The following is a 12381-nucleotide window of genomic DNA, read 5'->3' on the forward strand; positions in this document are numbered from 1 at the left end:
GGGGGGAGCCCTCAGGTATTTTCCCAATAGGAGGTGTAAACTCTTGGGATAATTAGGAGTTTTCTGTGCAACTGTACTTGTCATGAGCTAATTAATTAGGAACCATTCCTGAAGCTTCTAAAGACAGTGAGAACTAAGGCTTTTGCCTTTATCTTTTTAAAGCGTGGAGTAATAGACTTTAACACATCAACTCTTTATATTTTGTAATTTTTCATACTTAATGCATGTCTTTTTACTAAGTATAAATAATATAAAATAGATGAAGGTTTTTACATTTTTATGTTATACATGTAAAAAGACATTTTTGCATATAAGTCTTAAAAAAAATCCTCACAGAGCCGGCCCCGTGGCACACTTGGGAGAGTGCGGCGCTGGGAGTGCGGCGACGCTCCCACCGCGGGATCGGATCCTGTATAGGACTGGCCGGCCACCAAGGGTTGTGATCCCCTTACCGGACACGAAAACGACAAAAAAAAAAATCCTCACAATAAATAGGCAGAGGCTCACCCAAATTAGGCAAACTTGTATAACTAGAATCGAACTATCTGTGTGATACTCAGTGAAGTGGGCAAGGTTTGGAAGTTAGTTTGATGGCTGTGACACTTCTGTCTAAAATTAATCCCCCTATCTTATCTCCCAGGACTCTGCACTCTGCATGTTTTTTCCCTTTTCATTTTTAAATCTCTCTTGTTTTTTTCTCCCCCTCTTAAAACCAGGGAGGTATGGAGATTTATCTCAGGCTATAGATTGCCATTCTCTTGTTACAGTGTTTGGTGTGAAACTTTAAAATGTATCACAAGATTGTGATTTCATTTTTGAATGAGGTTGATAGTTTTCAGAATTCTTACTGAGTTGCATTATGTCTTATCGTTTGTATTTGTGTTATGACTCCTCCTTTCCTTTATTTATTTTTTTTGGCTACTAGCTGGTTTGGGTATCAGAATCCTTGACCTTGGTGTTATAACACCACACTCTAACCAACTGAGCTAACCCACCAGCCCGACTCCTCCTTTTGTGAGATCTTTACTACCAGTGTTTTTTTGGCTTTTTAAGAAGTAGGTAAGATCTTTCATTTACACTGGTGGAATCTGGAATTTTTGAAATATTTTTTCTTTTTCACTTGAATGATTTCCATGTATTTAGGAACTTAAATTTTTTATTTTTCAAAATTCGGATGAGTTGTTCATGGTCTCTGTTAAAGAGGAATTCCATTTAGCAGAGAATCTTTTTATGGCTTTCCAGAGAAAATGAATGGTGAAGTTATCTTTTTAACAATCTCAGAGTTAAAAATTACTATACGCTCACACTTCTGATAGGACTTTCAGCTTCTTTAACTTTGTTCCTTTCACCCATTATATCAGTGGTTCTTTTTCTTTTTGAGATTCATAATAACGAAACACAGGAAGAAAGTATCTAAGTAGCTTTCTGGCAGTCATAATCTTTGCCCTTAACTTTTTGCTCTTTATTACATAGCACTATCATATCATTCCTCATTGTTTTGACTTTAGGATTAAGAAAAATTTACCTCTTCTCTGTTACTGTTGCCTGGCTGGTTTGGTCTCTACTTGTAAGTCCTTCCAAACACTGCAGTTTCTGTAGTTGTATCTGGAAATTTACTTTGTAATACAATAAATATTTCCGGCTCAACCAAATAATCTGTTAACTGCCAAAAGTAACACATTCATTTCACCCCTCTCAGCTTTACTTCTTCCCAAATTCCTAAATTTTCTTCACTTATTCTGAGATGTATTAGTGGACTCGCTCTACCTCTAACTTAACTGAAGCATTTATTCCTGGTATTTAAACTTTTTTCCTCCAGCAATGTCATTATCTTCATTTGTTGGCTTTATCAGATAATGGCCTTTTGACTGATGAAGAGATAAATAGATATTAGCTTTCTGCCTGTTGGCTTCTACACGCGGAGGCACACTTGCAGGTCAGTTTTAACTCTTCTCACCAAGATCAAGTCCAGTGCTAGAAGTTGGGTGGTAGGGTAATACACTGTATGAACACATCAGACGTGCTTTTTATGGGATCTGATGAATATGCTTCAAGTCTCCATGAAAGAAATCATGCTGTTTTACATGTCTCTGTGGGAAAACGTGGCAGAAAGTGTCTAAAATAGTACAGTAATACTAATTGGTTAAATTTTTGTGGTCTAACCTGACCCATAGCCATCACACAGAATACTTTTGCTGTGAGCAGGTATGTTCAATTGTAATAGTGGAAAGGAATAATTTCCCTTAGCTTTTTACCTGCAAGCAGTGACAGCCACCCAACCATCAAGAGAACACTGTTTAAAGAATATTTCTCTTTTCTGGGGCTTCAGGAGGAGTCTACCCAAGACTTGGGCTATTCAAGTTATAAAGTATCCAGCTCAAATTCATTGTTTTTAAGTCAGAGAGTACTAAATATCTTTCTTACATCTTGTAGGTTTCTCACCAATGTATTTATCTCATACTTGGAGTAGTTTAAAATGTTTTTTTCTTACAGATCCATTTCACAAAAAACTGGTTTGCCTGGAATTGGGATTAAATCATAGTTTTATTTGAAGTATAATTTTAAAATATTTTATTTTATCAATATACAATGTAGTTGATTTTCATGTCCCTTTACCGAATCCTCCGTCCCCCCTCCCTCTTCCCCCTCCATCAACATCATATCTGTTCACTTGTCTTAACAAGTTCAAGGAACTGTGATTGTTGTGTCTTCTTCCCCGTGCCCCCATTTGTTTGTGTATTTATTTATTTATTTATTTTTAGCTCCCATAAATAAGTGAGAACATGTGATATTTCTCTTTTTGTGCCTGACTTATTTCACTTAATATAATTTTTTCTAAGTCCATCCATGTTGTTGCAAATGGCAGTATTTCATACTTTTTTATAGCACAGTAGTATTCCATTGTGTAGCTATACCACATTTTCCATATCCACTCATCTGATGATGGACTTGAAGTATAATTTTGAAAGTGAAACTTTAGCTTGCCCAAAATGATCGGTATCTGGTTCTGGCTAAGAATAGCATAAATAAACAAAGCCCACAGATTATCTGGTCTCTTCAATTTAGCCATTAATTTCCTTATAGTCTCACTATAATTTCTTTCAAAACAAAGTGACTAAGTGGATGGGTTTGGTTTTTGCCATCTTTCTCTTTGGCTGTTTGCCCTCAGATGGAGATACGATTATGTTTCTTTGGCCAAAGTATGGATTCATTTTGGAAAACAAGGAAGATACCACCATAGTGAGCAGAATGCAAGAGAAGCCCATGAATGTTAGGGCTTATTAAAGTTCCATGACTGCATCCTGATAACTGATTAATAATAATAATGACTTTCCAAAATAACCAATAATAAAAAAAGTACTGATTTATCTGTATATTTTTGTATTTCAAGGCAAGCAGAGTGCTGGTGGCATCCCGTAATTTTGCAAATGATGCTACATTTGAAATTAAGGTAGGAGGTGTTTTACTTTGTGTTAATAATTTTTCCATGGGTATATTCTGACATACAGTTTTACCTTTAGAATATTTTGATATTCATGTTTTTTCATCATTTTCTTCCAAATATTCCAGAAGCAAAGGTTCAGAGAAGTTTAACAAAAATTAGAATTTATTATTCTTAGCAGCTTGCTGGTATTTCTTGGGGGGAGGGGGGCCTAAGAAAAAATAAAAACTTACTCCAGAGTTTAGATTGTGATTCAATGAAACACTGAGTAAGAAGATTCTTAGATGTTTCTTCAAAAGCTCATCTTTCAACCTATAACTCAGTTACTGCTAGGGTTCTTCAGTAAAAATCATCTTAGAAAGATTTTCTTCCCCCCAAACCCTACCCCATTGCATGGTGAGGTTTGTAGATTTAAGGAATCAGAAGCAATATATGAAGCATTTCTGATATGCCCCTATGCTGTTTTTCAAGTATTATTTCAGTGGAGTTTGATCTTTGAGTCTGCAGTGTAGTAACTAGAAGATAACTGCCTTACTCCATTTCAGAAATGTGACCTTCACCGGCTGGAAGAGGGCCCTCCCGTCACGACAGTGCTCACGAGGGAGGACGGACTGAAATACTACAGGATGATGCAGACTGTACGCCGAATGGAGTTAAAGGCAGATCAGCTGTATAAACAGAAAATTATCCGTGGTTTCTGTCACTTGTGTGATGGTCAGGTGCGTGGTAGGCTTGTAATAAAACTGTGTCATTTAGGTATTTAAGTAGTTTGTATGTATTGGTTTTTACCCTGTCTTATGTGTCAGAAGGATTTGAGACTGGTATTTTAGAATAAAAATTATAAAGCCAAACCCCACTCTGAAGCTTGGGCTAAAGAACTCATTCATACATAACATTGTCAATTTCCTATACCTGTTCTTAGAGTTTTACTGTTTTAAAACTTTCTGGCATTGTGATCACTTGTACTGTAAAACACTTTTGGGAGAAAGTGTTATTTTGCTTGTTTTTTGTTTTGTGGGTTTAGGCAAAGGGTTACAAATTCAAATATGTACAGGGTCCAGCCAAGTAGAATAAATGAGCGAAGAAGGCCAGGTATACAAAACACACAGAAGGGCGACAGGGACTAGTTATGCACGGGGACGGGCATGACCCACCCAGACGGGACGCCGTGACTTGGTTCCAGCCAGCTGGTGCCATGTGGAAGTAGGGGCTAATGTTCCCTATTGTTCGTTTCTCCAAAAGAAGACAGAAGTCTGTTTTCATGTGACATCACCCCAATATTTTAATGTTGACATCTAATTCAGGAATTTTTTTAAATCACTGTACAAGCTAAAGGAAACAGCACATCCATGGGTTGCCTGTTTATGGCTTCTGGTTTGGGCCTTACCCTCACCTCAGTTTTTGATGAAAAGTAGCCACTTTCTGTGGTTATTAATGATGAGTTCTACTAGCCCAAATGTTTCATAACAGTGTAGGAAATCTTTTCATCCAGAAACATGTATTGTATTGCCTCATGGTTTCTTCTTCTGACACAGGAAGCTTGCTGTGTGGGCCTGGAGGCCGGCATAAATCCCACGGACCATCTCATCACAGCCTATCGGGCTCACGGCTTTACCTTCACACGGGGCCTTTCTGTCCGAGAAATTCTTGCAGAGCTTACAGGTTTGGTATTTGTAGAAAGGGGAAGTGAGTGAATTAAGTTTCTAAATATCTTCCATTAAGATGCTAACTGTTATGAGTTAATAGTAAACCTTTTTGAGTTAAAAAACAAAACAAAACAAAAAAACCCCCAAATTCTCTGGTTTGGTGCTCTGGTACCTCTGTTGTGCTTTTGAGTAAATGATCATTTGTGAAGTCATCTGGCCCCTTAGGTAAAAGTTTGAAAAAGTTTAGAGCTATAAAATCAGAATAGGGTTTGTTATCACTTAAGCATGCCAACAGAAATCTCACAGTCACAGAAAGTAAGTTAGGTTGAAGCACTCATGGTGTGCACTGTAGATTCTGGGACTCTTCTTATTCCCATGTTCTTTGTCCCTTAACTCTTGAACTATTTAGTGTACCAGTGTAGAAGTCGGAAGTTATTTGTAAATGGCAGGAAAAAAAAAAAAGGTCCAGGGTACCACACTAACATCTGAAGGCAACCAAGTGATTAGCAAGTAGGAAAGGTTGGAAAGGTCAAGGACATGGGACTAGTCTAACCTTCCTTATAAAAGGACAGGGAGACAAAGAGGAACATATGTTTACACAGAGGGACAGATGCTTAGATGATTGACTTGGCCTCTGAGCTCTAATGGTTGAGCCTTGGAGTAAATACTTGGGGTATGGTTGCGTGTACTTTGTATGTTTGGTTTCTGATGCATTTGTGTATGTTCTGCCATTTCTAGGGCGAAGAGGCGGTTGTGCTAAAGGGAAAGGAGGATCGATGCATATGTATGCCAAGAACTTCTACGGGGGCAATGGCATCGTCGGAGCTCAGGTAGTCAGGGATGGGGACTGCATGCTTCCTTAGGGTGGGCCTTGGCCCATGTCTTCAAAAACTTTCAGCCCCCCAGACAACTTCTCTCTGAAGTATTTCAGTACTTCAGGGGCTTGGTTTGCTTTTAGAGACCTGTTGCTTCATACCCTTCCATTTGAGCAATTAATAAGTAGATTTGGATGGTGATTTAAAGTTTTTCCTTTTAGATGTTTATTATGTTATGTTTTATAAGTAAGCAAGAGCCTCTAGCAGTGGAGCTATACTTTCATCCTTTTTTCTCTGTCAGCACATTAGTTGCTTTATCAAATCAACTTTGCCCTACCTCTCCCTGCTCCTGGGCAATGCTAACACTGGTGCCAAACTAGAGGAGGCAGGTGATAGGATCTCAGGGGCCTAGTAATAATCTGAAGCCGACTTCTGTCATTATGGAGTCCTCCTTGTTCTCATCAGTTAGTGAATGATGAAGAATTAATAGTATAAACATATCTACATTGTTTCATTTACTTTCTAATACATTAAGATTCTGTGTTCAAAGTAAAATTCAGAGCATTAATATCCCCCCTCATGGATTTCTGTGGTTCTTTTCTTGGTCGTCCTTGATGTTAGGTGCCCCTGGGAGCTGGGATTGCCCTGGCCTGTAAGTATAATGGAAAAGATGAGGTCTGTCTGACTTTATATGGCGATGGCGCTGCTAATCAGGTAAGTGCATGTCTCTTAATTTTCTAATAACAAAGTTTTATTTCCAAAGTGTTACATATTCACAGTTGAGTTTGTAAAGAGGTAGTATATTGCTTACTAGTTGAGATAGCAGTTCACGTGGCAAGTTACGATTTGGTTTTATGGCTGGATTACAGGTTTATTTCTCACCATGATGTTTCACAAGAGCTTTATAGGGGCATGTTCCTGTGGTGAAGGGCTGTTTTTTGTTTGTTTGCTTACTTTCTAACCTTTTTCAAACCAATACTGTAATATACAGACTCATTCTCTTGGATGCCAGGGCAATGCCAAATTCCTGTAATAGTGTCTGAGCCCTGACTCTTAGTTTTTGTGCTTCTCCTGTCATGGTCCAAGTAGTCACCAGTCTGTGGGTGGCACTCTGTGAGGCCCTGTTGTAGATGCTGATTCTCAGACGCTAGTTCACTCTGGTTAGCCAGTGGACCTCATACACAATAAAGCACAAAACTAGGTAGCCACACACCTTTACGTGTTGATCTTTTTTCCAGTGTATTCTGTACAAGTAGCAGGGCCCCAGAGAAACAAGTGGTGGTACGTGGGTTGTCACTTCTCTTAGTTGCAAGAGCACGATGCCTGCTGCTCCTCCCGAGCCCCCAACGCACACGCTCCTTTCCCTCATCACCAAAAGCTTGGTTTTAGAAGATGCTGCTTTTCATCCTTTATGAAAGCTTTCTGTGCCAGGTAGAACAGCAACTGTTATGCATGATGAAGTTTAGAGAAATAAGCACAATGAAACCACTTGAACTTTTTATAAATACTTCCAGGGTCAGATATTTGAAGCTTACAATATGGCAGCTTTGTGGAAATTACCTTGCATTTTCATCTGTGAGAATAACCGCTATGGAATGGGAACATCTGTTGAGAGAGCGGCAGCCAGCACTGATTACTACAAAAGAGGCGATTTTATTCCTGGGCTGAGGGTAAGGACACCCATCATAGAGCCAGGGCTGTGCCCTCTCAGCCAGATGCCCTTTTACATAACCTTGACAATAATTGAAGAGTTTCATTTTCTTATGCAGGAACAGGTCATGTAAATGTAAATGGTTTTGGACAGTTTAATTTATGCTGTGCCTCTTCCACGGTTATTAACAGGTAGATGGAATGGATATCTTGTGTGTCCGAGAGGCGACAAGGTTTGCAGCTGCCTATTGTAGATCTGGGAAGGTAAGACTCTCTGAAGACTTTCATGTAGGCCTCTAGGCTAAAAATTTCTAATGATATTTCTCTCTCTCAGAGTTAAAAGAATGCTTCCCATGTGCCTATGACAGCTATTCAGGGCTAGCTGCTAATTGAGGCATGTAAGATCAAAGCAGAGTTCAGTCAAGTCAATGGCATGGTCTGGGTAGCTCACCTCCTGAGAAACATGCCACGTCTCTCCCACTTGGGGGCAATCTTCTTCTAAGTGCTTCCTCAGCATTTTGCCCCTCTCTTCATCACAACAGTCTATTTTTCCTTTTGGTTTGGTTCATTATGTGCTTCTGCCCCACCCCCACATTAATCATAAGCCCCTTGAGTGAACAGATTGGGGATCCCCACAATGCTCAGCATAGAACTTTGCTCATACGTAGGTACTTCAGAAAGTTTGTGGAAAAATACAATTAAAAGATAACATGCATCTTTCCATTTACTTTTTGAAGACCCCTCATATGGTAGGCATTCAATATAAGTTTGTTTTATACAAACTCAATAGTGTGGTTAGTGTTGCTGGTTTAGGTCTAAACCTTCTTTCAGTGTATGGCAAGGAGGAAGAGGGGAACAGTGAGATTGGCTCACAAAGTGGTTAAGTTCCTTTATTGCTAGGATAGATTTAATAGTTGTTCTCCCTAAATCAGTGTTCTCCAGCTCGGAAAGCATGCTCTCAAGGTTTCTCTTTCCATGACATCCCATGTGTGTATATGGTTGGGCAGTAATGCAAGTCAGATGTGGCTAGCAATGATAAAAATGTCTGAAAGGAAGGAGGGAGGGAAGCAGGGTGGGAAGTGCAGTGACATTAAGCTACAGAAAATAAACTAGAGCAGGACTAAGATGACTGGTTGACTGCTTTAGGCTGAACAGTCCACATCAAGACTCCAAGACTGAGGAGCCAGGCGGGTGGTGGGTATTGTCCCATCTCTCCCAGTTCCTGGAAAGAACATGTGGGGTCCAAACCTGGGTGGAAACACCGTCAGTGGTTTATAGAACATGTTGACTTTTTCAACCTGACCAAAGCCTGATCTTGGAATTAGGGGAGGGTCTGGAAACTCCCTATCACTACCAGCCAAATACAGTGTGCCTCCAGATGGCTACTGGATGACATAAAAAGAATAATTGACAGTTACTGAGGGGTTGATATGGATTAGGCTACTATGTCTTAGAGCCTGGATTGGCACCCAAGCACTTGGACTCGGACCCAGCTCCACCCCTGGCCCAGCCCCCCCTTTTAATTGCAACACCACACTACCAGGGATCCTCCATCCAGCCCCTGCCCTCGGCTTTCAGAGCCATCTTCTGGAAGTGGGCTTGTGGCGATGCACAGCTGGCTTGCCAGACTCCCAGCAGAGCCATGGGCTTTAGGTACTACAGGGTGTCAGTGCCTGCCAGCTCTGTTACACACTAGTGAGATCTGTGGGAAGCAGGACTGGTTGCCAGCCCCTACGAAACACTGCATGAGGTGGAAATCTACCTAACTAATGCCAGTGGGCTCTGTAACATGCTCATTGCCTTTGTCATTCAAAACAAGCAGTTGGCAGATTGCTTTAGTAAGTTCCTGTTAAAAACGAGGATGAAACGTGCTATAAATAGGGGCTAGAGGCAAGAACAGATAGGTTGTCAGTCAACTGATAAGAAATTCTTGACAAGGAGATCTGCTGAGAACACGTTGGTGCTGGTGTGCACTGGAGGCCGTGGGTTGTTGGCATGCCATTCTTACCTAATCACCTGTGACTTCCGTTTTAGGGACCCATCCTGATGGAGCTGCAGACCTACCGTTACCATGGACACAGTATGAGTGATCCTGGGGTCAGGTATGGTCATGGGAGATCAGAGTGTGGTTTCCAGAGTGGGTGGTGGTCTGTGAATGGTGCTACTCACATGAAAAAGCAAAGGTTTTCATCATTTGCTTTTGAAGCCAAATAAGTTAGCTTCATTCGTGGAATTAGTTTTGTTGGGGTCATGTAATTATTTGAGTATTAGTTTGAAAGAAGTGCCTCCTAATAAACTGGTTCCAATATAGAAAGCATTCTGAAAATCCCTACAATATATAGTATGTAAGTGTTAGCATGAGCAGTGATTTTAAAAAAGGCATTATATAACTTTGTTGCAAAGGGAAACTTACATAAAATAGGTCTGATGGTAGAATAGTATTTGTGGGGACATTTAGCTTTTGTAGGCATTACCCCAGATTCATGCATGGCATACTTTACCTGAAGAGAATCGAATTTGGAAATGTTCTGGCTGGTCTGGAGAAGCTAATTGGCACACATGGTGTTCAATAAGTTGAAGTATATCAATCAAAAAAGCTACTTTACACTGGGAAGATATGAGTTCTACTTTTTCACTTAGTAGCTCTGGCATGTAATTCTGCAATCCCAGGTTCAACCCAATTTGAAAGAAGTCGATTTAATCAAACAAGGCTTGGTCTGTAGAATGGACTTCTGAGGGAAAATGGTACAGAGCGCAAATTATATGGAAAAATGCATGTTGTCTAATTTTACCATTTAAAAAATTGTAGTGCCCTTGCTTGTAGTGTTACTTGATGTAGGAAGAGAATGCATAGTCGGTCCTCCATATCCATAGGTTACACATCCGTGGATTCAACCAACCGCCAATAGGAAATATTTGGAAAAAAATTTCTGTACTGAGCATGTACAGACTTTTTCTTGTCATTCCTTAAACAGAATAGTATAAAAACTATTTACATAGCATTTATACTGTAGTAGGTATTATAAGAAATCTAGAGATGGTTTAAAGTATGCGGGAGGATGTGTGTAGGTTATGTGAAGATATGCCATTTTATATCAGGGTCTTGAGCATCTGCAGATTTTGGTATGGGGGGGTTGGTACTAGAAGCAATCCCCCAAAGATAGTGAGGGATGACTGTACTGTACTATAGAATCAAGAATTGGACAACCTGTTATCTAAGTTTTTGCCGGCCGTGTTGCTTTGGGGTCTTAAGGGAGAAAGGCATACGTATTTCCTGTTTGGCATTCTGATGGCTTAAAGTCTATAATTATCACCACACACAAACCATCTCCACTGCCCCCACCCATGTAGAATTTAGGAGCCCAAAGAGGTGGAACAGGTGACACATTTACATCCAGATCAAAGAAGCAAACAAAAGCTTGGCCCCTGTTGTCAGCACGCTGGAGAAGCCATGTGAATTGCCAGTGTACAGTTTTCTATGAAAGCTGTAAGCAGCTCTTACAGACTGTAAGGTGCATTCTTGTGTTTTGAAAGTATAACTCTGCCACTCCCATGATGACATAGGTATCGATGTTCCCCTGCGGTTCAGAAGCATCCTTCTGTATTTCACAGAGCTGTATTTGCTCTAATGGAACCATTCTTACCTGTCTGTTCCTACATTTCCTTCCCTACAGTTACCGGACACGAGAAGAAATTCAGGAAGTGAGAAGTAAGAGTGACCCTATTATGCTTCTCAAGGATAGAATGGTGAACAGCAACCTTGCCAGTGTTGAAGAGTTGAAGGTACAGTTGCTCTTGCTGGTTTTAAAGGTTGGCTGTCCTTTCTGAGCAATCAGTTTTTCCTCCACACAAAAAGTTGCCACCCCTGGGTGGCCAGAGTCATGGGTGAGTTTGTCCAAGCCCAGAAAGTGATGTGATGGGGCATAATTAATTCTGAAATCCCATAGGGCTGTTCTTTTAGGTTCTTCTACTCAAAATTGCAGTATTGTTCTTAAGATTTGGTGGGCATTGAACTACCTAAGTAAATAAAATATGTACTGTCACAGGACATCAATTAATCATATTGACAAAGCCTGTAAGCCCCCAATAGCACAGTTGTTTTTTCCTAAAAATGTACTTTGGCTTTTTAATTTGTAAATAGTCTCTGGGATATATCTATTTTTTTTTTAAAATATTGAAGTCTGTACTCCAAAATCTTCCTGTATAATTTTGTCATTTATTTAAAATCTTCAAAATGAGCAACTGTTACTACTTCTAATTAAACTAGCAACAGGTTCTGAGTAGAACTCTAGTCACTGTATCTGGGCTACTGTTTACTCAACAATCTTTTGTACTGTGATCTGATTTGTAGGAAATTGATGTTGAAGTGAGGAAAGAAATTGAGGATGCTGCCCAGTTTGCCACAGCTGATCCAGAGCCGCCTCTGGAGGAACTAGGCTATCACATCTACTCCAGTGATCCACCTTTTGAAGTTCGCGGTGCCAATCAGTGGATCAAGTTTAAGTCCGTCAGTTAACAGGAGGCCGCATGCAGTGGGTGTTCGTCACAAGCAACTGTAAGGAACTCTTTGTGTTCCATTCTCAACTTTAAGGAGGAATAAACCCCAGAAAACAAGGCTTGTAAACTCATTAAGATGAAATACTATGTAGATTAAAGGGATAGTAATTGCATGCGGTTTGTACATTGTTGCATTGAAAGATGTGCGTCAGTATTTAGTGTGAATATTTTAAGATAGTTCTATTTGCTTTTGTTATATACTTCTAACAAATACTCGCTAGTTACTAAAAAAGGAAGAACAATTCCTTGTATGCCTGCTCCAACCCTGCCA

At 40.0% G+C, this 12381-nt stretch overlaps 1 protein-coding gene across 1 annotated transcript in view; it reads left to right on the forward strand.

Moving 5' to 3' along the window:
* Positions 1-12223, forward strand: part of PDHA1 (pyruvate dehydrogenase (lipoamide) alpha 1) — a 13571-nt gene extending 1348 nt beyond the window's left edge. Inside the window, exons 2-11 of the mRNA XM_008580012.1 lie at positions 3392-3451; positions 3988-4161; positions 4978-5104; positions 5827-5918; positions 6525-6617; positions 7418-7573; positions 7746-7817; positions 9588-9655; positions 11228-11336; positions 11905-12223. Of these exons, the coding sequence (XP_008578234.1) occupies positions 3392-3451; positions 3988-4161; positions 4978-5104; positions 5827-5918; positions 6525-6617; positions 7418-7573; positions 7746-7817; positions 9588-9655; positions 11228-11336; positions 11905-12069 (1116 nt within the window). The 3' untranslated portion in view covers positions 12070-12223. The remainder of the gene's footprint in view (positions 1-3391; positions 3452-3987; positions 4162-4977; positions 5105-5826; positions 5919-6524; positions 6618-7417; positions 7574-7745; positions 7818-9587; positions 9656-11227; positions 11337-11904) is intronic.
* Positions 12224-12381: the final 158 nt, after the last annotated feature.

The sequence above is a fragment of the Galeopterus variegatus genome, unplaced genomic scaffold (assembly GCF_000696425.1).
Source record: "Galeopterus variegatus unplaced genomic scaffold, G_variegatus-3.0.2 Scaffold82, whole genome shotgun sequence".
NCBI lineage: Eukaryota > Metazoa > Chordata > Mammalia > Dermoptera > Cynocephalidae > Galeopterus > Galeopterus variegatus.